Source organism: Ictalurus furcatus, chromosome 25 (assembly GCF_023375685.1).
Source record: "Ictalurus furcatus strain D&B chromosome 25, Billie_1.0, whole genome shotgun sequence".
Taxonomy (NCBI): Eukaryota; Metazoa; Chordata; class Actinopteri; order Siluriformes; family Ictaluridae; genus Ictalurus; species Ictalurus furcatus.
The window spans coordinates 1767556-1792500 of NC_071279.1; the positions used below are offsets into that span (position 1 = coordinate 1767556).

General features: G+C 40.9%; 1 protein-coding gene and 1 long non-coding RNA gene across 6 annotated transcripts in view; one reads left to right on the top strand and one right to left on the bottom strand.

The window, feature by feature from the left end:
- Window positions 1-799: 799 nt before the first annotated feature.
- taf1b (TATA box binding protein (Tbp)-associated factor, RNA polymerase I, B) lies at window positions 800-15025 on the bottom strand. Of its 5 annotated transcripts, none has more exons than XM_053613921.1 (16): window positions 14569-15023; window positions 14259-14357; window positions 12618-12708; window positions 12047-12144; window positions 11872-11964; window positions 9447-9546; window positions 9201-9369; window positions 8333-8432; window positions 8092-8239; window positions 7798-7975; window positions 6730-6800; window positions 6458-6548; window positions 6305-6375; window positions 4034-4262; window positions 1631-1881; window positions 800-1150 (listed from the first exon to the last, which is right to left on the bottom strand). In XM_053613921.1, exons 1-15 carry the CDS (start codon window positions 14584-14586, stop codon window positions 1794-1796), a joined length of 1644 nt encoding a protein of 547 aa, XP_053469896.1. In that variant the 5' UTR covers window positions 14587-15023; the 3' UTR covers window positions 800-1150; window positions 1631-1793. The 5 variants fall into 5 exon arrangements, with proteins under 5 accessions (XP_053469896.1, XP_053469894.1, XP_053469895.1 ...); XM_053613919.1 differs by having other exon boundaries at window positions 1631-1885; window positions 14569-15018; XM_053613920.1 differs by lacking the exon at window positions 11872-11964 and having other exon boundaries at window positions 1631-1885; window positions 14569-15019.
- Window positions 15026-20982: 5957 nt separating this feature from the next.
- LOC128601531 (uncharacterized) overlaps window positions 20983-24945 on the top strand; it is a 4053-nt gene continuing 90 nt past the window's right edge. The window contains exons 1-4 of the long non-coding RNA XR_008384725.1: window positions 20983-22177; window positions 22260-22446; window positions 22530-22686; window positions 23250-24945. The exon at window positions 23250-24945 is cut by the window's right edge and continues 90 nt beyond it. This is a non-coding gene — a long non-coding RNA (uncharacterized LOC128601531). The remainder of the gene's footprint in view (window positions 22178-22259; window positions 22447-22529; window positions 22687-23249) is intronic.

The following is a 24945-nucleotide window of genomic DNA, read 5'->3' on the forward strand; positions in this document are numbered from 1 at the left end:
CACCAGCCTAAACTGTTGGCACATGCCATGAATAACTTAAGGCAGTTAAAACAGCTTTGGGAATAACCATCAATAAGAGATAATCAAAGCCTATTTGTGCAAATACATTTTTCACACTGGAGTTTTCAAACTCCATATTGCATAATTTGTTTTCTCTATTCATGTCAAGTCCAAAAGTAGAGCACTAGATCATACCTTCATCTTAATGTGTGGGGTTTAGCTGACCGTGACCGAGCGGCTGAATGAAGGGCAGACTACGCATCAGAGTACATCATTGGTTTACACGCTGCACTGCAGAGCCAACTGGCTGCTCCTGTGAGAACCACATACTGTATCCTCAGTGCCAAAGCGATCATTTCTGACACCATATCAAATTATAAAGGATGGTGCATGGTTGGACCTTTCTGGATGTTACTTTGTTTCTGCCCCCCCTATAATAAAGTAGCCCTGTTCTACACTAAAGGAAATGAGGTGTCTAGGGTCAGAACATTTTCGTACCCAAAGCTCAGCACTAAGGTTTTGGTTTACTTGACGGTTTCCTCCAATTCCTGCTTGCCTCTATTTTTAAACAATCAAGAATCCCATTACAAGAATGACCATCGATCCAGATTGTAATTCGTTTAAAATAGTCAGAAGACTGTAAATTTGACCAACACATCATATATACATATATACACATGTAAAAGATAAGTTTGATTTACAGTCCTCTGGGCTTAATGCCCCCCTGAGAAACAGCTTCGTATAGGACAGTAAAAAGTGTATATGGCAACACAAAAAGAATGTGACATCTAAATATCTTGAATAAAACAAATATATATTAAATTCTCGTGCATGCATAAAATGTATTATTCACATATAATTATTAAATCGCGTATTATTTCTACATCAACGACGAAAGCTGCCACAGATGCTAACGTTACAGCAGAGATCATCTTAACCAACGTTCTGTTCGTTACAAACTAGTGTAAAGATGAACAGATTTCAATCAGCGCACAGACACATTTCCGTTTGCACCGTAGTTCAATAGTTTCTGTATTTCACGTTTTGTTTACATGTTTAGATTTTCCTGGTCCAGAAATGAGTCGGTTGAACTTTTCTCCCATCTTCCCTCTTCCGCAGCGAACAGTTTCAACAGCAAAGGTAGAGTCGGCTGGAGAGAAGGGAAATACCGGTCAATTTTTAGTTGCAATTATAAATTTATTTCGCAGGCAGAAAAGAGCTCTACATAATACACGCTGCCCTTTTAAAAGTAACCTTTGTACACTGGATCATTTTAGAGGCGAGATCTTTAAATCTATACGTTCAACCGCATTATTCCAGGACGCTGAGAGGTTTGAACCGGACTGTGAAATAAAGGGATCTTTAGAACCGTTCAGGATCCATTTATAATGAGTAGTGTAGCACTCTCCTATACACCATAAAAGAAGGGGAAAAAAAAAGCACATGTACAAATTCCCGCCTTTAAACTATGCGTTTGATTTGAGAAAATCAGTGCGTAAACACCCAAACGTTCCATTTCAACCACTCATCCTTTTATTGGATGCAAAAAAAAAAAAACAAACAAACAAGAAATGGTTATATGAAACTACACACAGTATAAAAACACAGACGACTGTCAAACTTTACAAACCTTACAAAGGTTGCATCTCACTCTGTTCTAATGTGTAACAGAAGAAAACACTGAAATCCTAGCGATCTTCATTCGTCGAGGTTTTCTGGTGTCTCGTTGTGGCCCGTCTTTCTCAGTAGCCGTTGTTCGACCTGGACGACCGCACCGTGCAGCTTTGCATCTTCTACACCCAGCGTGAAAGAGAAGAGTCCCAGCAACCACACGTACATCCTGGGCAAAGTAGGCTCCAGCTCACCGAAATGGTCCCCACACTGACTGCACAGAGACAATGACATTCCTGAAATGATCATATTCATGTGCCTGAATGCCAAGACCATTTGTTAGCTTACTTATTCGACTGAACGATGCTGTTCAGTTATAATTACAGTTGATACAACCCCGGGCAAGAATTATGGAAGTAACCACACTTAGAGGATGTTCGCCCAGCTTTAAAAATGAATGAATGAATAAATAAATAAAAATAACATGATATTTTTATTTGTTTAATGACTGAACATTCTGGTGAAACATAACCCAAACAAATTAAACGTAATTACTTGAATGACTTGCGTGGCCGTCTTTCCGTAAAAGTGTAAAAGTCTAATCAATCTTGTAAGACGTGCTATTAACTAAGCAGAGAACCATGTCAACCGCACAGAACATTACTAATGATACCCGATTTCTGAGATCGGGAATACAGTCAACAGGTAGGTAGAATTTAAAACCATTTTACTGTGCACAGATGTTTTATAAATCATAGGGAATGTGTAGGAAACAAGTGTACATCCACACCTACAGTGCTGTGAGAAAGTATTTCTTCTGTTTTTGTGTACATCTCATAGTAAACTGTTCCAGAAATTAAAACACAATCTAAGATAAAACAAAGGCAACCCGAGTAAACACGAAATACAGATTTTAAATGATAATGTTATTTATTGAAGCAAAAAATTTATCCAATACCAACTGGGCCTGTGTGAAAATGTATTTGCCCCCGTAGTTACTAATTCCCAAATCTATTAAAGTGCATTGATAATGGAGATCAGCTGGACGAGACACAACCAGACCTGATTACTGCAAACCCTGTTCAATCACATCTACACTTAAATAGAACTTTCTCATCAGCATGAAGTTGGTTAAAAGGTCTTACTCAGTAACACACTATGCCAAAAAATGAAAGAAATTCCAGAAATGATGAGGAAGAAGGTGATTGAAATACACCAGTCTGGGAAGGGTTGCAAAGCTATTTCAAAGGCTCTGGGACTCCAGAGAACCACAGCGAGAGCCGTTATCTCCAAATGGAAAAACTCGGCACGGCAGTGAACCTTCCCAGAAGTGTCCGACCTTCCAAAATTCCTCCAAGAGCACAGCGACGACTCATCCAGGAAGTCACAACAGAGCCGAGGACAACATCAAAGGACCTACAGGTCACTCTTACATCAATAAAGGTCACTGTTCATGACTCCACTATCAGAAAGACACTGGGGGAAAATGGATCCATGGAAGAGTGGTGAGGTGAAAACCACTGCTAACCCAGAAGAACATTAAGACTCGTCTGAATTTTGCCAAAACACACCTTGATAATCCTCAAACTTTTTGGGAGAATGTTCTGTGGACTGATGAGTCGAAAGTGGAACTGTTTGGAAGACAGGGGAGTAAACCAACACAGAATTCTTCAAAAAGAACATCATACCTGCGGTCAAGCATGGTGGAGGCAGTGTGACGGTGTGGGGATGCTTTGCTGCTTCAGGTTCTGGGCAACTTGCAGTAATTGAGAGAAACATGAATTCTGCTCTCTACCAGAAAATCCTACAGGAGAATGTCCGGTCTTCAGTCCGTAAGTTGAAACTCAAGCGCAACTGGATTATGCAGCAAGACAACGATCCAAAGCGTGAGTAAAAAATCCTAGTCCTAGAAGAACGTGAAAGACTGATCTGCTAAAGGTGGCACAACCCGATTTTAAGTTTAAAGGGGCAATTAGTTTTTACATTGGTGATAGGTGTTGGATAACTTTCTGCTTCAAAAATAAATAAATAAATAAACAAACTGTATTGCGTGTTTTCTCAGGATGCCTTTGTTTTATGTTGCATTTTGTCTGAAGATCTAAAACTATATAGTATGATATACAGAAAAACAGAAGAAATCAGGATGGGGCAAATACTTTTTCATAGCACCGTATGGTCCTTTTACTGATCTTTATAAATGAAGCACCAAGTATCGGCATTAAATTGTGCCTGCAGTCTCAAACAGCGCTACGTTAGTGGCATCAATTAATATCAATTTTGACAGAAGGCAACACAACACAGACCACACCCTCAAAACTGTTCAGAAACCCCCTTCCGTATCATCAACTGTCAACGATCTAAGAGAAGTTGACGACTTTTCTATGTACAATTTTTCTTAAACATTTAAATTTGTGTGCTTTACCGTTTATAGCATCTCCTCAAGTCAGTGTGCCAATATTTTCGGTTGACAAAGTGCCAGAATCTTTTCTTGTTCATCATCAGATAGTCCAGGCACCTGTGGCGGAGACTGGGTCCATCAGCTCCATCCTCGTCTCCCCAGAGGAAGGTGAAGGTGGATGGGGTGGAAGCCTGCTGTTCTGGAGCTGAGCCAGAAAGAGCTTTGAAACTGCTCTGTAGCTGCTCAACCACACCTGAGAGATGGAGAGAGTGACGAAAAAGTCTCGTGTTCGACCGTAGCGGCGATAGAGAAAAAGCGAAGGTTTTTGCTACACCGTACGACCAAAAGTTTGTGGACACCTGTCCATCACACTCGTATGTGGGCTCTCCCGAAACTGTTGCCACAAAGTTGAAAGCGCACGACTGTCTTTCTACACAGAGCATTACAACTTCCCTTCACGTGAACTAAGATGACCAAACATGTTCCAGCAGGACAATGCTCCTATGCACAAAGAGAGTTCCATGAGGACATGGTTTGCCAAAGTTGGAGCGGAAAAACTCGTCTGTCCTGCACAGAACCCTGGACTCAACCTCACCGAACACCTTTGGGATGAACTGTAACACTGACTGCACCCCAGGCTTCCTCACCCAACGTCAGTGCCTGATCTCACGAACGTGTCTGTGGCCGAACGAACAAATCCACACAGACGCACTCCACAATTTACTGGAAAGCCTTCCCAGAAGAATGGCGGCCATTATAATATCAAATGGGGATTAGATCCGGAATGGAACGTTCAAAAAGCAATGATGGTCAGGTGTCTACAAACCTTTGTCCATATAATGCATCTCCGTCTAATAAGTTACTGTCACTGTCCTCTTTCTGTATTGTTTTGAAGATGAGTCGTACAAGTGCTTATAATATTGCACCTCTTCTTAGAACTTGTTTTTCGAATGCTTTATATAGGTTTGTGCACTATTTCAGGTTTTCTTCCCAACCCCAGTTTGGCCCTGGGATTTAGCACACTGTATCTCAGATTTGCATGACACAGTGTACAGTGCGCTCCACTAATATTGGCACCCTTGGTAAATATGAGCAAAGGCAGCTGTGAAAAATTGGTCTTTATTGTTTAACCTTTTGATCTTTTGATAAAAAAAAAAAAAAACAAATCACAAAAATACCCTGCTCTCATGGATATCAAACAATTGCAAACAAAACATAGGTTTATCAAAAAAAAAAATTATATATAGGTGTGCAACAAGTATTGGCACCCTTTTAGTCAATACTTTGTACTATCTCCCTTCGCCAAGATAACAGCTCTGAGTCTTCTCCTATAACGCCTGATGACGTTGGAGAATACATGGTGAGGGATCTGAGACCGTTCCTCCAGACAGAATCTCTCCAGATCCTTCACATTTCCAGGTCCACGCTGGTGGACTCTCCTCTTCAGTTCACCCCACAGGTTTTCTATGGGGTTCAGGTCAGGGGACTGGGATGGTCATGGCAGGACCTTGATTTTGTGGTCAGTAAACCACCTCTGTGTTGATTTTGATGTATGTTTAGGAGCCCATTTGAATCTTTCTGGCAGAGGCAGTCAGGTTTTCATTTAATATCTGTTGATATTTGATAGAGTCCATGATGCCATGTATCCTAACAAAATGTCCAGGTCCATGAATTCACAGGGATGGCAATAACTATTGCACACCTATATTTAACAAAGATATATATGTATTTTTTGGATAAACCTGTGTTGTGTTTGCAATTGTTTGATATCCATGAGAGCGGAGTATTTTTGTGATTTTTTTTTTTTTAACAAAAGATCAAAAGGTTAAACAATAAAGACAATTTTTAAATATGAGCAAAGCCTTCTTTACTGACCATAATGACCCTGTTTTCTTTAGTGTCAACCAAGACCTTATATATATATATATATATATATAATGTTTTTTTTCAGTGGACAAAATGAATCTGAGGAGTCGCTTGACAGATTTTCCACCTGTAGGCATTACGCTCACAATTCATATCTTGAGTATTAAAAGATACATGAAACCAAGACATTTCTGAAAATCATTGTGGCTGTTGGCTGTTAGGTGCAAACATTTCATACCAACCAGTGACCAAAGGACATGATGGGATTTCCCAAGGATTCCTCTGAACCCACTAATTAAGCCCAGACCAAACAACAAAGAAGAAAATATTGCCTTTCCCAATGCTGGCATTTGTTCCTACTGCACCAGTGTACAATGATTTTCACGTCTCTGTAAGCACAAAAGAATATGACGGCGCTTATGCACTTACGTCTCCGTTTTAGTACGACGGTTTTATGTTTCAAAGACGGTATTATGGGCTTCTCAGATTTCCACTGTTGCCTGAGGGGGTAGAGTGGAATATGAAATATTAGGTCAGATCGCATACTCAATGAACAAGTTTTTATCAGAAAAAGCTTCTCACATGGCCGTCGCCTGCTGTTCTTTTTTCCTGGCTCGTTCCAGTGCAGGCTGTACAATCATGAACCATTTCCTCAGACTAAACATCTTTCCACCTGCAACAGAGGGGCTGTCATGTGATCGGAGACAAACTAAGTTTCAGTGAAACGGAAGAGCAATATCGTTACTAAGGTGAGTTTCTGCGCTAATCATAAAACTCCTGATTGTTAATTTCTAATAAAAAAACATGATCTTCTATCCGTTTCCTTTCCCCAACATGAGATCACAATTGTCTACCTCGCTTGGTCGTCTTGCTCTTGCCGTGGTCCATTTCATTTATTTTTTCATCTGATTTCTTTGCCAACTTCCTTGAAAAGTAATAGAAGAGAAACAGACATACACGACTGGTCAAAAGTTTGTGGACACTCGACTGGAACGTTTCTCATGATTTTAGAAATCTTTTGATCTGAAGGTGTGTGATGAAATGTTTGAAGTCGGTGTTGTAGACTAAAATATAAATCGGGCCGACGTGTTCGTCTCTTTCATTGGAAAACTAACGTTTTATTTACGAAAAAATATGTTTTTAAACGGACGAAATATTCAGAAAAGCAGCCGATAAGAGTCCGGCGTCGGAGTGAACTCCTTTAATCCTGTTTTAAAAGCATCTCGGGGAAATCCCTCAAGAAATCGCTCGAGAAAACGCCAAGAATACATTTCTGGAAATTCTAGGCAAAAAAGTGTGTCTACTTTGAAGATGCTGAAATATTAAATTATGATGATTTATTTAGGATTTCTATCACAACATACTTCCCATAGTTCCCGCTGTGTTACTCCAGAGTTTTGATGACTTGGGGGGGGGTTGTAATAAAAATAAAGAATGAGTGTGTCTAAACTTTTGACCATTAATGTATAACAGAGTCACCTGTATAATCAAAACTAAGTGCAAAACCTGTACAATGGGTTATAATAAATAATAATAAATAAACAAACAAACAAATAAATAAAAAAAAGGACTGCATCATGCTGACTCGAGTCAGAGACCAGAGTGCTGGAGTATCTTATTCTAGGCCAGACATTTAAATAAATAAATGAATAAATAAATAAATAAAAATGTACCTAGGTATGAAAACTGGATAAAACTGAGTACAGTGAGAGTCATAGAGCTCAAAGCTGTTATATAACTCTACCACTAGTACAACGTGCAACCATCTCTCCCTAAACTATCAGACAACACTAAAGATATGGTGCCATAACTCCAGTAATGTGGAGATAATATACACGTTTTTTAACCATTGCCTTACTGATTCTCAACAAATATAATAAAATAATGCTGATGCAATCATTATCTCCATGAAGGATGCTCACCACTCCACATTATCGTCCAGCCTGAACAGAAGCTTCATGCACACAACAATGAGCGCTGCGGCCTGAAGATCATAGCACGGGAGTCTAGGCTTTCTCTCAGTAGGGTCAAAGGTCAGAAATGAGTCTGTCCCCATAGATGTTTTCTGTATTACTTCACAAACTAATGCATGAAGCTTGTCTGAAAGGAAAGAAGAAGAAAAGAAAAACAGTTGACGGAAGAGAAAATGAACACTAACGAAAGATTCGCTGAGCTGACCCTTACTAGCTTTTCTTCACTGCTTCGTGCAAACTCACCAGGAAGGTTAGCATCCATTAAATAGCGTAGACTGAGCAGAGCTGGATGAAGGAGGCAGTCCGGAGTCACAGGAGGGAAAGCAGGCAGCTCGATCAGTGCCGCCAGACTCACTGCGTCCCTGTGTACATTACTGTAAGAGGGGATAGACTGGAGAGCACCAACATGTGTTTATAGACACTACAAGCGATAATCTGAATACATGTTCCACTGTGACACGATCGGTAAAGTTTGCTTGCTCACCTCAACTCTAAAGATCATGGCATCCTTGCCAAAGAACTTCATGTCTTCAGGAAAAAGTGCATGAGCATTGACATAAGGGATGTGGCCCTTAGACACCAACCTGCAAGAGAAATAACACTAATTTAGGCACGGCAAAAAGCTCGGGTATGAAAGACAGATATATTTTGACAAAATCCATTCGGCATATATTCAGGGGGCGCTCACCCTGTGACGGGGACACTATACTGTAAAAACAGTCTTTCGGATGAGACGTTAAACTGAGGTCCTGACTCTCTGTGGGCATTAAAAATCCCAGGACACTTATGGTAAAAGAGAGCAGGGGTATAACCCCGGTGTCCTGGCGAAAGTCCCTCATTGGCCCTTCTCTAACATGGACCTATGATAATCCCCATCTCTGACCTGGCTACATCACTCTCTCCTCTCCATGAATAGCGGGTGTGTGGTGGGCGTCCTGGTGCACTATGGCTGCCGTCGCATCGTCCAGGTGGATTCTACACACTAGTGATGGTTGAGGAGATCCCCCCCCCTCATACTATGTAAAGCGCTTTGAGTGTCTTGAAAAGCAGTACGTAACTGTAACCGATGTCAGGGGGCTATCACCATAAAATGGGCTAGAACGCATAAACGCTTATATAACGTAAGGTACTTAACCAAGCTCAAACACGCCCTCCTTCGAAAAAGTAGCGTTCTCTTTACCTCAAATCAGGACAAGCTACAGTATGGTATCAAACTTTAATTTTGTGTACTGTTACACCCCAACTAAACTGGTGGGCAATTAAAATTAAAAAAAAAAAGTTGCTGAAAGTTACGGTACTTTGTGCAGTAGAAAAAAAAGATCCAAGTATTCCTCTTTTTTTTTTTTTTACACCTGAGCAAGTCCGCCAGGGTGATGGCCTCCCGGACCCAAAGCAGAGCCAGATAGCAGAAAGCTAGTGTTCGGGGCATGGTCATCAGGTTCTTCCTGTCTTTCTGTCCAAAGTAGCATTCGGCGTCCACAGAGCCCGAACACACTGAAGATCTCCCATCACTGGAGTATCCTGCAAACGTTGAAAACCATAAGCAGAATAATCTAACAAGGTAATCATGTTGATGTAAAAAGAACCTACAAAGATACCAGAGACGCTGCTGGCTCCCATCATCGAGCCAGTCTCAGAGTAACATGACGCGTCGCTGAAAGCGACGGATGACTCGACCTCGGTGTCACTGGTCTGGTCCTGACGCGTGAACGTGTGCATGCAAGAGAGAGTGATTTTACATTTTAATTGGAGCATCAGAGGACACATCAAAATGTTTTGGTTGGTTTGTTTAGCCAACAATCAGAAGACGCAAAATTTGGTACCACCAGTGGAAACTAATTCTTTTGTACAATTTGCTACAGTGGTTATTCATACTTTCCTCATATGGTGAGCTTGACATTTACAAAGCTAAGCTAAAGGAAAGATCACGCCTGAACAACTTGCAAACTGATCGAGAACCTTATATTTAACGTCTGATCTTCAAGATGCACTTTATAATGAAATTCTGAGTTGCCTTTTTTGGTTTAACCCTCTTTCATTGTACATGTTGGTCTAATTTCGGTTTCCTACATTAACCAAAATGCCAACTGACTACCTGCTGAAAGTGGTGACGGTGTGATTCAGGCCTTGCTGCATTTTTACCTAAAGAGAGCGATGCAGTAGTGCTTTAGTTTTGTCTCGCTCCATGACTTCCTCATCCATGCATTCTGGTCAAGCAGGTAAAGCTCCAAAGCTTCAACTGTCATTCAAATACTGCAGTCAATGCCACCAAATTACCCGGATGTGTTCTTCATATCGACGACGCAGTGGCTGCAGACCTGAGCGCATCGAACCCGCTCGAGGTCCCAGAAGTCATTGCGGTAAAACAACAGCGGATAACGGAAGCCTGACCCATACCTGTAGTTTTAACATGATCCACGACTTAACAAGGGCTGTGACTAACTATTATTTTCATAATCGATTAGTTGGCCGATTATTTTTTCCGATTAATCGGATGGGGCGGGGCAAACTCTCAGTACCATTTTTTTCCTTATTTAAAATAAAATCCACAAACTGAGTGTTACAAATATAAAGTTAAGATTAAAACTTTACACAACTGTTTTGTCCAAGACTGAAAAGAACCCAATACACACACACACACACACACACACACCAAAATATATATTATTAATTCAGGACTGTAGTTTAATTCTGTGCTTTTTTTTTTTGCATCTATAAGAATTGGTTCAAATACCAGGTTCAATTATATTTCATTGTTGTTGTGACATAATTTGACTCTCTGAATTATCTTTTGTTTATTTTATCCATCAATGCGACACTTGAACTTCTCTACCACTCGTAGGTTTTTGCAAATGATCACTTCATTTGTAAATAAATCCATCGATGAACGATCGTCGGCTCAGCTAACGTGATATCTGTGAATGCACGCGGATAGCCACACAAAAAAAATACATATTATTACTTAAACATTTTTACAACTTTCCTACGGACCCCCTGCGATTACACCACTGACCACTAGGGGTCCGTGGAATCACTACACTATACGATAGTGCATAGTGTAAGTGTATTAGGGACACGAGTTTAGCATTTACTCTCCGGAGCGTGTTTTCCGAACAAAAGTAACGTGATGAGTAATGATTTTCATAATCGATTATTAGCGATTTTATCGATTAGTTGTTTCAGCGCTAAACTTAACCCACGACTGTAGTTTTTATAATCTAAATAAATCAAAAAACGCATCGAAAAAGAATTATTTTGATATATCATTTAGATTGAGGTATTATATTTGTTGAGAAGCTGAATTTATCCCACAAAAATATTTTAATTAAACTAATAACTAGCGTCCATCCTGAGGTAACCGTAAACTCATTAGCTTAGTTTTTAATTAACGCGAGGTCGCAGTTTCAGGCACTGAAGAGACGAGGACCCTGTCCCACTACTAGAAATATGCTGGGACGGTCCATCGTACAACGGGAAGCTCACGGCACATCTCAATCCTCGCGAAGACGCGTCCTATGTCCTCCTGTCCTTCCGGGTACACCCTTTCAACGTAGCCTGGCGAGACCGGCGTTCGTGAGAACGCGAGTTCGTCCTTAGAACTGACAAACGGTCTTATCATCTCCACCATGTCTGCAGTGGGTTTCTCGTTAATGATATAACACACAGCTGGAAATTAGCGAGTGAAAAAGAAGCCCTTGCTCTTCTGTTTTTAAGTTTTCTTCTTCTTTTTTTAATCACTTATGATCGAGACGTCTCAATGTGTACGCCTATTGAAAAGCATAGTAACTGCGCTAGCAACGTCCACCCGCTAACTGCTCACGAGAATAACAAAGATACAGCATCAAATGAACGCACACTAGAATCGCTGAAGACGTCAGAAACGTTGCAGTATAAACATATTGAAGGGTGGAGCTTTCCTTTAGGCGTTAAAGACATCTTAAGTTAAAAACCTATCGTGGACCTTCTACCCAAGATCAACTACACACGGGAACAGACGCAAAACTTGGGTGGTTTCAAACTCACCACTGAACCTCTGAGAATGTTCACTGGGTTTCTCGTGTACGCCTGCCTGGTCTTCTGCATGTATCGCTTCCAGAAAATCCATAACACATCTGCCTGTGAGACACACTTCATTCAAAATGACGTAGGAAATTTCTACTTTTCGGACGTCTACATTATTTGCGTCGCTCTTACTGACCTTCAACTGAGGGCAGACGCCCAGATCAACCAACGCTTCGGCCTGAAGTTTAAGGATCAACTGAAAGCCTTCGCAAATCATCCATTCTCGCGCACGTCCTAAAACACACACAAACATACGACAGAGTGGACATGGTTCATTTCGGAAGTTGTGATGTATAAGCTGTCACGTCGGGGATTATAGCGATGTTACATCACTAGCCATGGTTCCATCCAAGTTTATCTTTTTTTAAGACGAAACAAATTTAACGTGATTTGAATTTTGCATAAAACACCGCTGCGAATAAAGCACCGTTTCCATCCCGTGTGTACAAGAGAAGAAAACCATGCACTTTGAGGAATTTATTCCACGGTGGTTCACGCGAATGTCTTCTTACTGAACACAAAAATTCTGAAGTGCTCACTTCAACTGAGCGCATAAGTTTTTGGGAGATTTTATTCACATCTGGAGTTTCCATCCAGCTTTTTTTATTTTATTTTTTTTAAATGCGATATCCCAAAAATTCGCATAAAAACACGTGGATGGAAACATGGCTATCGCACTGGACATCTGACCCAGAACCCGGACTAACCTTTTACCTCCCGCTTCCGTTTGCTTGATGATAAAGAGGAGATCCTGCTGTTGACGGTAAATCTGCTCATATCCTCAACTTCTTTCATTCTCTGCGAATTGGGAACAATCAGATTCATGTCAAACTCAAGAAGACACAGACATTGCCCCAAGTGTTCTCTGTGTAAGTTCTCTATACAGATTTTAGCCGTTCTAGTCTTAGGAAGGACCATGTCCATTTTCGTATTTTCCCTGTTATACCCAACTCAGCTCATAAAGGACTTTACAAACAACCTGATCATTTGATTTGGAAGACTTCAGGGATTAACTGCGGTAATAAACGTAGAGATTAGGGCTGATGAATTCAACATGGAAATATAAGGGTCATGAGGTAAAAAGGATCTCAGTGATTCCACACCGTGTCTCAGACATGGTGATCACCTGCTGCATGTTGTTTCTGGTCAGGCAGTCCACCGTGGGTGAATGAAAAAGCTCTACGTCTAACTTTTATAGCATTTGGCAGATGCCTTTAACCAGAGTCTGACATTTCTCTCATTTACTGTATAAAACTGAGCAGTTGGGGGTTAAGGGCCTTGCTCAAGGGCCCAGCAGTGGCAGCTCGGCGATGCTATGATTTGAACTCGCAACCTTCTGATCAGACCTGTATCTCAACAACTTCTTTATATATATATATATTTTTTTTTTAAACGTGCCACCGAGTCTCCGTAACCAGAGCATCTAAGTGCAATCTCACAGAGAGCTTTCCAGTCATTCTCTGCCCCATAGCACAGATTTTAAGCTTTCTTGTGAAATAGTTGGATTGTATTCATTATTATGTTATTCTCACCACCGCGAAAACCCGGAGTACGTCTGTAACGACGTGCACAAAAATAAGGAGTCAGTCATGTCCCTTACCGACGCTTTAAGGGATGCGAGCGTTATATTTTTCAGCATGATCCCGTATTATAAGGGATGAGCGTGACAATGCTAAAAGAGACTGTAAAACTGCAGTGTAGAAAGCCTAGTTTTCTGAGAAACAGGATATCAGGTCTTATGGGATAGAGACTACATGAACGGCACCTTTACCAACAACCATGACGTGGTCAAAATGACGGAGATCCTCCATATCACATAATGACAGGACAGCGTGTTTGGGGTAACTTGTAGAATTTACTGATGAGGATTTTATTTTATTTTTTTAAATGCTTGAGACAATATTCAGACCATAACAAATAACAACAACGAGAAGAAGAAAAAACAAGAGAGAGAGAGAGAGAAAATAATAAAAGGGTGGAGAATGAAAATAAATTGGAAATATTTGCAAGTTTGCGGGGGGGGGGTGTATCACTATAAACTGGAAAAGAAAGTTTTTAGTTCTTAGACTATTTTAGCTGTATGATATTGCTCGAATTATTTAATAAAAACAAAAAAGTGCCACATTCTTCCAATACAACACACACCCGTTACAAATCCTGTAATCTCTTGCCCTCTTGAGCGCCCTCTACAGGCGCTATGTCGCATCTGCAGTCTCTAACTCTGAGCCTACAACAGTGTGTTACTTGATTAAAATGCGCTAGGAGTCCAGGCACAATGCAGGTTTAACTACAACAGTAGTGTTTGTTTGTTTGTTTGTTTGCTAGGAAGTGATGAAAAAAACTCTCACCTCAATAACATTATGGCAGTTTTTACAGAAGAACTGCCCTCCGTTTGTAACACCCCAACACACTGAGCCACACTGTCCACAGGGTTCACTGTAACCGTCCTAAAAACACAACATTAATCAGCAAAACGAACACAGGTTCGGTTTTGGAAACAATTTGTTCATCTTTTATCAGGTTTGTTATTGGATTTAGCTTCAACGTTAACGGTTAGCTCGCTGGTCTTGCAGTTTTGGAACGTGTTTCATTATTATTATTATTATTATTATTATTATTATTCAACAAAAAAAAAGTTTTAACATCTTTAACACTCACCGTTATCTCTTCGTCCATCTTCAGAGGATTTCAGTAACGCTTCAGAGAAGATACTAATTTATCAAACAAAATGCCTAACTCCCTGCAAAGTTCATCACCACACACATACACATACACATGAGGGAAAATCCAAAATGGCGTCCTCACGCTATAAAAATAACAACATTTCAAAATAAGAGCCCGAGGCTCAGTATCAAAGTGCACGAGCTTTTGTGTGTACTCAGACCACATGTGTATATATACTGAGTGTACCCCAGGTTGGTCCCACTTGCAGTCCATGTATCGAAAATATGTAGCCATTTGGCATTGAAACCCCTCAAATACTTAAACTACTCCTCTAGTCTTTGGGCTACTGGAAGCATGCCACTTCAGCCATTATAGGTTAATGATCTATTAAGTCTCAACTCCATATGCAACTACATCCTGGAACAAATGGCCCAAAAACATTTGTTCGATGGATGTTTAGACTCTCTCCAACAGCATTCATTGGATAAACAAAGTCAAGGACTCCATCACATCTATTCTATCAAATCCTTTCTGGATAGCAATCATCATACCATCATCCGGCCGTTTTCTGTACCGCTAATCCTACACAGGGTCGCAGGGGATCCCAGGGGACTCGGGACACAAGGTGGGGGACACCCAGGATGGGGTACCAACCCATCGCAGGAAACAATCACACACATTCACATACTAGGGACAATTTAGAAATGCCAATCAACCCACAAGACATGTCTTTGGACGGGGGAAGGAAACCGGCGTACCTGGAGGAAACCTCCGAAGGCCAAGGTCCGCATGGTCCGAGCACGAAGGACGGAGGTGGTATTCAACCCTGGAGGTGCGAGGCAAACTTGCTAACCATTAAACCTCTGTGCCCCCGGATATCGATACCAGTTGTTCCTATTGGAACTCACATATTCTGCGATTAACCCAGAATAGGAATATATGATATGAAAGTGAAGTCGAACTGTATTTAGAAAATGCATAAAAATTAAGAACATGAATATATTATTCATAATGTAATTATTTTATTTGTATTATTATTAATATTATTTAAAAAAATATGTTATAGATTGTTATTAATAATAATAATAATAATAATAATACTGTACTAAATATACTACTATTACTACTACCAGGCCTACTACTACTACTACTACTACTACTAATAATAATAATAATAATTGCAATGCATTCCACCAGGAAATGAAAGGAAATTACAACCCAGAATGATCAAAATTATTATATTTTGTTATTGAGTTCTTCTAAGTGTTGTTTTACAGGTCATTTAAACTGACTAGGTTTAATCCCAAACCACGTAGGCCTATCAGTTTGGTTTATACTTCTGCGTTATTGCGTATTTGCCTCTTTGCATGGCGATGCAGAGAGGGGCACGAAGGGTAAATGCAGCACACAGAGATGCAGAGAGGGGCATGAAGGGTAAATGCAGTACACAGAGATGCAGAGAGGGGCATGAAGGGTAAATGCTGCACACAGAGATGCAGAGAGGGGCATGAAGGGTAAATGCAGTACACAGAGATGCAGAGAGGGGCATGAAGGGTAAATGCTGCACACAGAGATGCAGAGAGGGGCATGAAGGGTAAATGCAGTACACAGAGATGCAGAGAGGGGCATGAAGGGTAAATGCTGCACACAGAGATGCAGAGAGGGGCATGAAGGGTAAATGCAGTACACAGAGATGCAGAGAGGGGCATGAAGGGTAAATGCTGCACACAGAGATGCAGAGAGGGGCATGAAGGGTAAATGCTGCACACAGAGATGCAGAGAGGGGCATGAAGGGTAAATGCTGCACACAGAGATGCAGAGAGGGGCATGAAGGGTAAATGCTGCACACAGAGATGCAGAGAGGGGCATGAAGGGTAAATGCTGCACACAGAGATGCAGAGAGGGGCATGAAGGGTAAATACCGCTCACACAGAGATATTGCTCGCGCCCAGTCCTTCCACGAGCTATCATCTGATTGGTTGGCGGAGAGGTGTGTCCGATTGTGTACCCGGAAATGATTTGATGAGAAGTTGTGACATTTCTACCGTTGTGGGTTCAATCAAATTCTATTAATGTTGTTTAATTCGGACTAATACTTTTTAAAAATACATATCTGAAGTGTAAACTATAAAATGCTAAAACATTAAAGTGTAAACAATAAAACGTTCGTGCTTAATGTGTTCTGAAGTTCAGGATTAATATATGGCGCAATAAATAGCCGGAAAATTGCAGTACGCATTTGAGTAATGAGACAAATATAGAAATATTTGGACTATTTTGATAAAATAAACCTGTGCTCAGGGTTTCAGTGGAATTTATTTGACAATGAAAAGGGTCCCTGAGAACCCCTGCCCTATATAGCCGTGAAACCAGACTGCTAGGCGCACGCATTCCGCTAGAGGGCGCACTTGGGCAGCCCTCTTTTGACAGCTTCAAAGCTGCCGTTCTTTTTTTTTCCATCACATTAATTGAAGCTACAAACAAATAAAGGGTCAAACAAGTGAATCTGAACCCCACTCACAAAACAGTAGAACAAAACAGCAAGTGAAATCTTCACATGAATCCTGTTCCCTTTTCACACAGTATCTAAATTCAAGTTGTTGAATGTTGGACACCTATAGTGTTTATACGAGTCCAGCTGGGCTGAAGACTGACTACTGTAAGACTGAATTATTAATTACTGCAGTTGTGTATTCAAATCTGGAGTTCTTGTGCTTTGCATAATAGATCTTTTCTATGACCACAGATCAGCGTGATCTCCTTTGTATAATGTGTGTGTGTGGGGGCGGCTGCTCGAGTGGGTTTGTGTGGGAGTGTAAGAGAGCGTTATGACATGAGGACATGCAGCTCCATGGAAACAGAAACAAATGGAGAGACTTCAGAGTGGGAGCTGCTCACTATTTCACATGCAACTGTTCCGTCTACCTTTAAAAACGTACCATGGAATCATGCTTACTTGGGCAATTTCTATAGGTTTGTGATTGGTCTGGTTCTCATACAGTACGTCCACAGTGCATGAATTCAAGCCTAAAACATGAATATAATAACATCCAGTGTTAATATACAGTATAAGATGGTTTTGAGATGGCTCTGAGGGGAAACTACATACATGGCTTTTATAGATGTGATTTATTCTTCTTTCCCAAAATAGCTGTGTGATCTCTGTGATTTCTCTCGCAATTGTCTAAATGTGACTGTGTGTGTGTGTGTGTGTGTGTGTTCTCTCAGGGCTAAGCCACCTTGCCTAACCTGTTTGATGAGAGCTGCCTCTCTCCCATGTGTGCCAATCTCCTGGTTTTCTGCCTCCCAGGCAAACTCCAATGTTCTTTATGCAAAGCACAGCAATAGAGTCTATGGAAATCAGGAACAGTTGGTCACTGCTGGCATGGACATTACTACTGCATTCTTCCTACTGTAGCTCAGTATTTCACTCTTGCTCTAGTCTGGCACGTTTCGCCTTTCTTCTTGCCCTCCACAGATGGAGCAGACCAGGGAGGGAGGTGTAGGAGGCGGTGGGTGCAGTTTGGTAAGGTTGTGCAGTATGAGTGTCCCACGTTATGAAGAGGGAGGAAGATAGAAAATAATACCGAATCCAGTTTGCAAATCTTCGGCTGTTATAAATATTGCATGCTCTCACTGCATCAACTCTGCGTCCCGCTGCTCGATAGAGTCTGTGGTTGCGCAAGAAAACAGTCAGGCTGATGAGTTCCCTTAAACGACGAGATTGAGATTATGCATGTCATCAACGCTTTAAAACGTCAAACCCATTTAATCTAGCCGTTAAAAAGATCCATTACTTTTACAAATCTCTTACTCTGTCGTTGTTGTGGATAGAGTGAGCCTTGGTAGACTGGTGGGACAGGTCTCAGGTGTGAGGTAATGTGGGAACATGAGTCATTCTTTAGTTCAGTAAGGTTAGGGGAATACCCAGGAGAAAAGGCAAAAGTATGCTCCAGAAACCGTTGAGCTGAATGAAATTATAGCAGAACCTTGGGAAAATTGTACAACCTAATCTCATGAGCTAACCATAACCATAACTATTTTTTTTTTTTTTTTTACAGCATAGAAGAGCATTTTTTCCCCAGTATTTTAAAGCAAGGCTCGGTATGTGTTGTTTCGACATAGAGAGGCTGGGAATCTGCTCGCCTCTTTGCATTCTGCTCGCACGTGGTAAATCCTATTGTTGCCCACGATGCTTCGCGTCGTGCTGGTCACCATGGCAACCACACAGCACCACGGCAGCCTTGAGGAAGGCTACAGCATGGATTGGTAGGTGGGGTGTGTGCACGAGGGCTGGTGGTAGGCTACATGCATAATCAAAGAAGCTCAGAGAACTGCCAGAATTAGACCCTGAATGTAGAAGCTTTGTTTTAATGGAGTAGGACAGATGGCCAGCTGTTCCTGGAAATCCTAGGGATGTTCTGTGCTGTGACCGGAGGAGTTGTATATATAAGCTGAAACATATTATAACATATACTATAACATATAGTTCACATATGGATAAATGTGCACAGGTCTCTAACACTCAGGTCCGTAAAACTCCAAAGCAGTGCTTGAAATGTTCTAGTTCCTTGTGAGTCCCTGCACCGGAGCCAAATTAAGAATGTAGGGCTAATGCTCATATACACGATTATTTGACGATACATTATACAAGCAACGCTTCTGTAACTTCATAATACCTTATGATACTGCTTTCACTTGCTATGACACCTCCCTTGTTGCTTTTCCTTTTTAATGGATACTAATCTGTGGGTGAGGCCACAATGCCAGAGCCACACATGCAACACACGGTTTAGTCTGTCGTCTATTATTCTGGAACAAATGACCTCATTGCTCTCATCACTCAGTGAGACTCCAGGCTTGCTCGCTAAGGCCTCTAGACATAGAAGCTAAGACCTTTACTCCTATTCCTTGTGTCCTGCACAGAACAGTAGATGGGCTTTTGTTCAAAAGACTGCCGGAAGCCAATGCTAATGCATCGGCATTGCAATATATTGGCATACAGTAAACATATTTGGAATTTCCGTGCCAAGATATAACATTCAGCATATTGCTCACTTAATTCTAGGTGAGGAAATCTTTTGTATATGTATTATCTTTACATTTACTTACAATCCAGGTTTTAGGAGGTAGAGAAGCCTGTATTTTTTTCTCATGGGTGTCAACAATGTAGGAATCGCACTACACAGACTCGGTGTAACAGACGCTGAGGTTTCAGTGAGCACAGTAAGGCGTGTACTAAACGCAGAAGGTTTCCATGCCAGAACTCCAAGACATTCACCACTACTGACCCAAAAGCAGAAGAAAATTCGCCTCAAAATGATATAAATAATCCACAGAAGTTTTGGGACTCTGTTCTGTGGAGCGATGAAACAAAACTGGAACTTTTCGGCACGATGGATCAGCGGTACGTCTGAAGGAAGAAGAATGAAGAAAGAACACTCTGTCCGCAGTCGAGCATGGTGGGGGCTCGGTGATGCTCTGCGGCTGCTTTGCATCCTCTGGCACTGGAAACCTGCAGCGTGTGGAAGGCGAGATGGATTCAGTGAAGTATCAGGAAATCATAGGAGAAAATATCATGCTGTCTGTGAGGAAGCTGAAGCTTGGGCGTCACCGGACCTTCCGACAGGACGACGATCCCAAGAATACCTCAAATTCCAGCAAGGCTTGGTGCAGAAGAAGTCCTGGAAGATTCTACAGGGTCGTCACAATCACCTGACTTGAACCCCATAGAAGATCTCTGGTGGGATTTGAAGACGGCGGTTGCAGCACGCAAACCCAAGAATATTCCTGAACTGGAGGCCATTGCTCATGAGGAATGGGTTAAGATTCCTCTGGAACGCTGCCAGAAGCTCTGCATCTCGTTTGCAGCAGGTCATAACAGCAAAAGGAGCTCTACTAAGAACTAAAGATTCTTGCCATAAATGGATTTGTTCATTGCAAACAGCTGAAAGTCTGTAAATTTTGACAATAAACCGGATTTGCACTGGGGGTTGAATAATGTTCACTGCAACTGTATAATATGTAGCTCATAAGACTGATATGATAAGCGGAAATGTAATTGAAACAATTCTGTAATATTTTTTTCGTACATAAGGTCTAACTACAGTAGGAAGTTCTCAGTATTCCTTGTTGGTCAGTTTGGACATTTATACCGCTTATCCTACTGGGTCAAAAGTATATGAACACATTACAATTCCAAAGTTTATGATTCACTATCTTGTGGCAAAATTCTTATATAAGTAATCCTTGTGCACAAAACAAGACATTTTCTTTATGTTCTATCCACCTACTCAAGATCCAAAGTAAGGGCAAAGAGTTGCATTAATTCTTGGTAAATATCATACTATGGATGTAGAACTGTGCATCAGAATGCACTAGATACCCAAACCCATGGTGGAATTTTTTTAATTTTATACCAAATCATGTCAGGAAATACCAGGGTACCCACAATTGCACACAGCAGCAATATTTCTGAGTGAGTGGCTGCGCAGAGCGAGTGGTAACTGACTAACGTTAGCCTTGACCAACTCTGTAACCATGTGCTCAGCACAATGGAATGAAGTGGCCTCCCTGTGTCCTGGTATGACCTTTAAGGCTAGACAGCCTTTTCTAACTGCCAAAGAGCATTACTCTGTGTGTTATACAGCATATGGCGTCTTTAACACCACTGCATATCAGGCGTAGAGAGCTAGTCTATTTGCTTTATTGTGTTTGGATGATGGGTATACACTTGGGATTATCTTAAAAAAAAAAAAAAACTCCAACTGAATAATTAATACGTAATAAAATGTGAAGAATAGTGAAGAAATAATCCTGCCTGAAGCATAGAAACAAAAGCTTTTTACAGGCAAATAAAGCAAACGGCTCACATCAAGAGACAAACTGAATCACTTTGTGCATCATGGGGTCATATTCAACAACAGCTTTTTAATGTTTTTTTTTTTTTTAATTTTTTATTGCTGTTGTTTAACACTGTGTTCAAAAGCGTTAACCTCAGCATTGACATTTCGTAATATGGCAGAATGCACGGAAATTCAGTTTGTGGTTGATGCTAGAATTTCAGTGTTATTCTGTGACATTTTAGTCTTTTAAGTCATCTTTTCTTAGTAATTTAACAACATGTCTGAAGGATATGTTGTTTGTTTTTTTTTTTACCACAATTTCCACTTTCACTATGACTTCACATCGTCCATATAAAAGACTTAGTATGTGCTAGCTAGCCTAATATTATCCTCAGTCTTATACTTAGCTAACTTATGCTTAGCATCCATGTTTCCCAGTTGCCTAGCAATGGTGTTCTCTTGGCTGTAACCATGTCAACAGTGAGCCTTCCCTTGTTGAAAGGACAAACTGAATTTTGAATACATCACCCCTCCACGTGACTTAAATCATATTCAGCAAACTCCGGATGAAATGAAATGTACTGCGAGAAAACTCTAACGAAATAATCAGAAGAGTCACCGGCAACTAATTATCATTTATCTTTAAGTGATTATTGATCAAGTCCAGGCCGCATTTTTCACTACATTGACTACTGAATTGGTGGTTTTATTGAGCTTGGAATAAAAGCAGCTTTGAAGAGACAAGCACTGATATAGAGGTGTGTGAGTCTAACTGAGACTGTCTGGTTGAAGTTTGCACCTTTTAAATGACCCACTGACGTTCACCTGGTTGATTTTCAGTCTCAAAGAGCATCTGGAATATGGTTGGTGTTGCTCTGTAGCTACGTACCTTGAAGGTCCATTCATCTTCGGGGACGGCTTCATGGTGCTCAGGGTGGCAGTGGAGCCAGAGCCTTTCCCAGTAACTCTGGGCTCAAGGCAGGAGAATTCACCCCAGACGGGATGTCAGTTCATCACAGAACAACATGTAGGCACGTGCATTCACACACTTATTCACATCTATGGGAAATTTAGCATAACTAGTCCACCTACCCGCGTGTTTTTGGACAGTGGGAGGGAACTGGTCAACCCGGCGGAAACCCACTCAAACACAGGGAGAATATACGAAACTCCACACAGACCCCAAGACCATGGAGCGTTGAGGTGGCAACGTTACCCGCCTCCTATTCATGTACAGCTATAGATAGAAAGCACAATTCACAAGAAGGTAACCGTGTCTAATCTGCGACTCAACCTCGCAATACTGCACATCAACATGCACGTTTGAACATTTCTGTAGAATGTATGTTTTCACCCTCTGCATTTTTTGCACATAAACACATATCATATTGCTCCTTCGCAACCCGATGCCTGTTGTCCCTGGTCTACAAGTACTTTGCATAATTATTTCTACAAAAGAATGCTGTACATGTACTGTTCATGTTAACCAACAGTGTTTTATTGCACTGCAGCCTACCTACCTCACATTAGTACTCGGAATATAAATATATCACACCTTTTTCATAATTACAACATCCTTTCTAACTCATTTATGATGTCTGTATGTTATTGACTTGTGACTGGAAGGAATGCAGAGTAAGAGAATTTAACTGTACAGTGTAAGGGCCTGTTTTACTGCGCATACAGTATGACAATAAATTCTCCAATCTTGATTACATACAGTATTCTACTGCCAAAGCTTTAAACCCGTATGCTGGGCATGACAAACAGCCTGCTTCTGTTCATGTAAGGTTTATTCCTGCGCTTATGTAGGTATATATTTGATTTCAGTATATACAGGAGGTGAGGATTAACTGTGCAGTCTCCATGACAACCAGTGATGGACACAAGCACTCTTAAACTACAGTAATCTGCAGGGAAAAATAGCAGGACAGAGAGAGAGAGAGAGAGAGAAGCTCATACAAGATAATACCAGCGTTCTGATAAAAATAGCCCCCATCTTATGTTGTATGTACTTAATGCTACACATTCTATAATTGCTCAGGCTTTCAGAGAGCGCACTATTAAAACTTGGCTAATTTGTAATGAAGGCAGTACTGAACAATTGATTTGTGTGGGCAGAAAGTAGGAGGAAACATAATGGTTTGAAAGCATGCAGAATCAGGCCACGTATGAACGGTGAGAGTAAAAAGCAGTTGACGGAGAGCTGAGACGAACCGAGAACGAACAACCGCCGAGAGTGTTGTTTTGTCTATAGATGTCTATATACGCCATGTTTATTTAAGCCAAAGTCGCAGGAACTTTGTACTCACATGTTAATAATTTAACACCAAGTATGTTGTCCCTCCATCACAGAGGTAGTCAGAGATAGACTGTGTAAAGTGACCCGGAATCTGTCCGTCATGATAAATATGTCCTTTTAATGCTGATCCCATACTTCACTGACTCGCAAAACGTGACGTCATCGTTTAGAGCGACTCGATGATAGATCTTATTACCTCCCGTGAGTATATAGCAGGAAGGATGAGGGGGTGGATGTGTGCAATGATACAAGCATGGCGCTTCATAGGAAGGCTAGCATCAACATGAAGAGATTGAGCAGCTAGGCAGAGGACATACGGTACAGAACAACCCCGGTCCTTTGCTGCTAAAATGAGCAGACTCTCAGATCAACTTTGAACTGTCCTTGGACTTACGAAACAGAGACATAAATGAGATTCGGTGCGCAAAATATTATTAACATGGGAAGAAACTAGAACCCAATCTTGCATACGTTGTTAAAAAGACGTCGGATTCGCAATAATAATAATCCCATTAGTGGTTCCTAATATCGATCTGTCGAGTCACCAGCATAGATCGTTTCTAGATGTTACCTTAATTCCAGAAGACGTTTTGGAAGCCATTATGTAATTACAGTCGGAGAAAACACCAGGGCCAGGTTTTGTGTTAGGTTTTCCATTGAATTCATTGATCTGATAATAGAGCCACGACTTAATATGTTTTAAAGCTCCTGAGCTTTTCTATTTAATACTCTGCTTCAGGGTTTATGTACTTGGGTATTATTATGACTCCTAAAATGAATCAGATATTTAGTGCTATATTTGTTTCAGTGTTTTGGTGGAAAATAAGTCTAGCTCTTGAATAATAATGGTCACTTCCAGTCTCAAACTAGGTTGTATATCCATTATAAATAATTACCTGTATTACTGAATCCTATTTTAATAATCCCAGATTTCTTTTTCACGGTATGAAAAGAGCTCGAGTTGTTGGCCAAATATATTTATATTGTAAATGCAAATCCAACACTGAAAATGACAGCTTTACAGTTACTAGGAACTGTTACTGGCCTGGATCTATTTAATGTAAGAGTTGTATGCCCTTTAATGGGCAATGTATATACCTGACAAGCTGTTAACCTCTGCTGTCTAACTAGATGGAAATAACTGCCATAACAACGTATCCACTGCAGGACCTGATTTCCCCTCCCTAACATATACTGTAAAAGAAAGACCCCATTATGCTCAAT

Coding starts and splice junctions, on each gene's coding strand:
- taf1b (XM_053613919.1), bottom strand. Junction 9,370..9,446: donor GGGAGCCAGCAGCGTCTCTG/GTATCTTTGTAG, acceptor CAACGTTTGCAG/GATACTCCAGTGATGGGAGA. Junction 6,376..6,457: donor GAACAGCAGGCGACGGCCAT/GTGAGAAGCTTT, acceptor CTACCCCCTCAG/GCAACAGTGGAAATCTGAGA.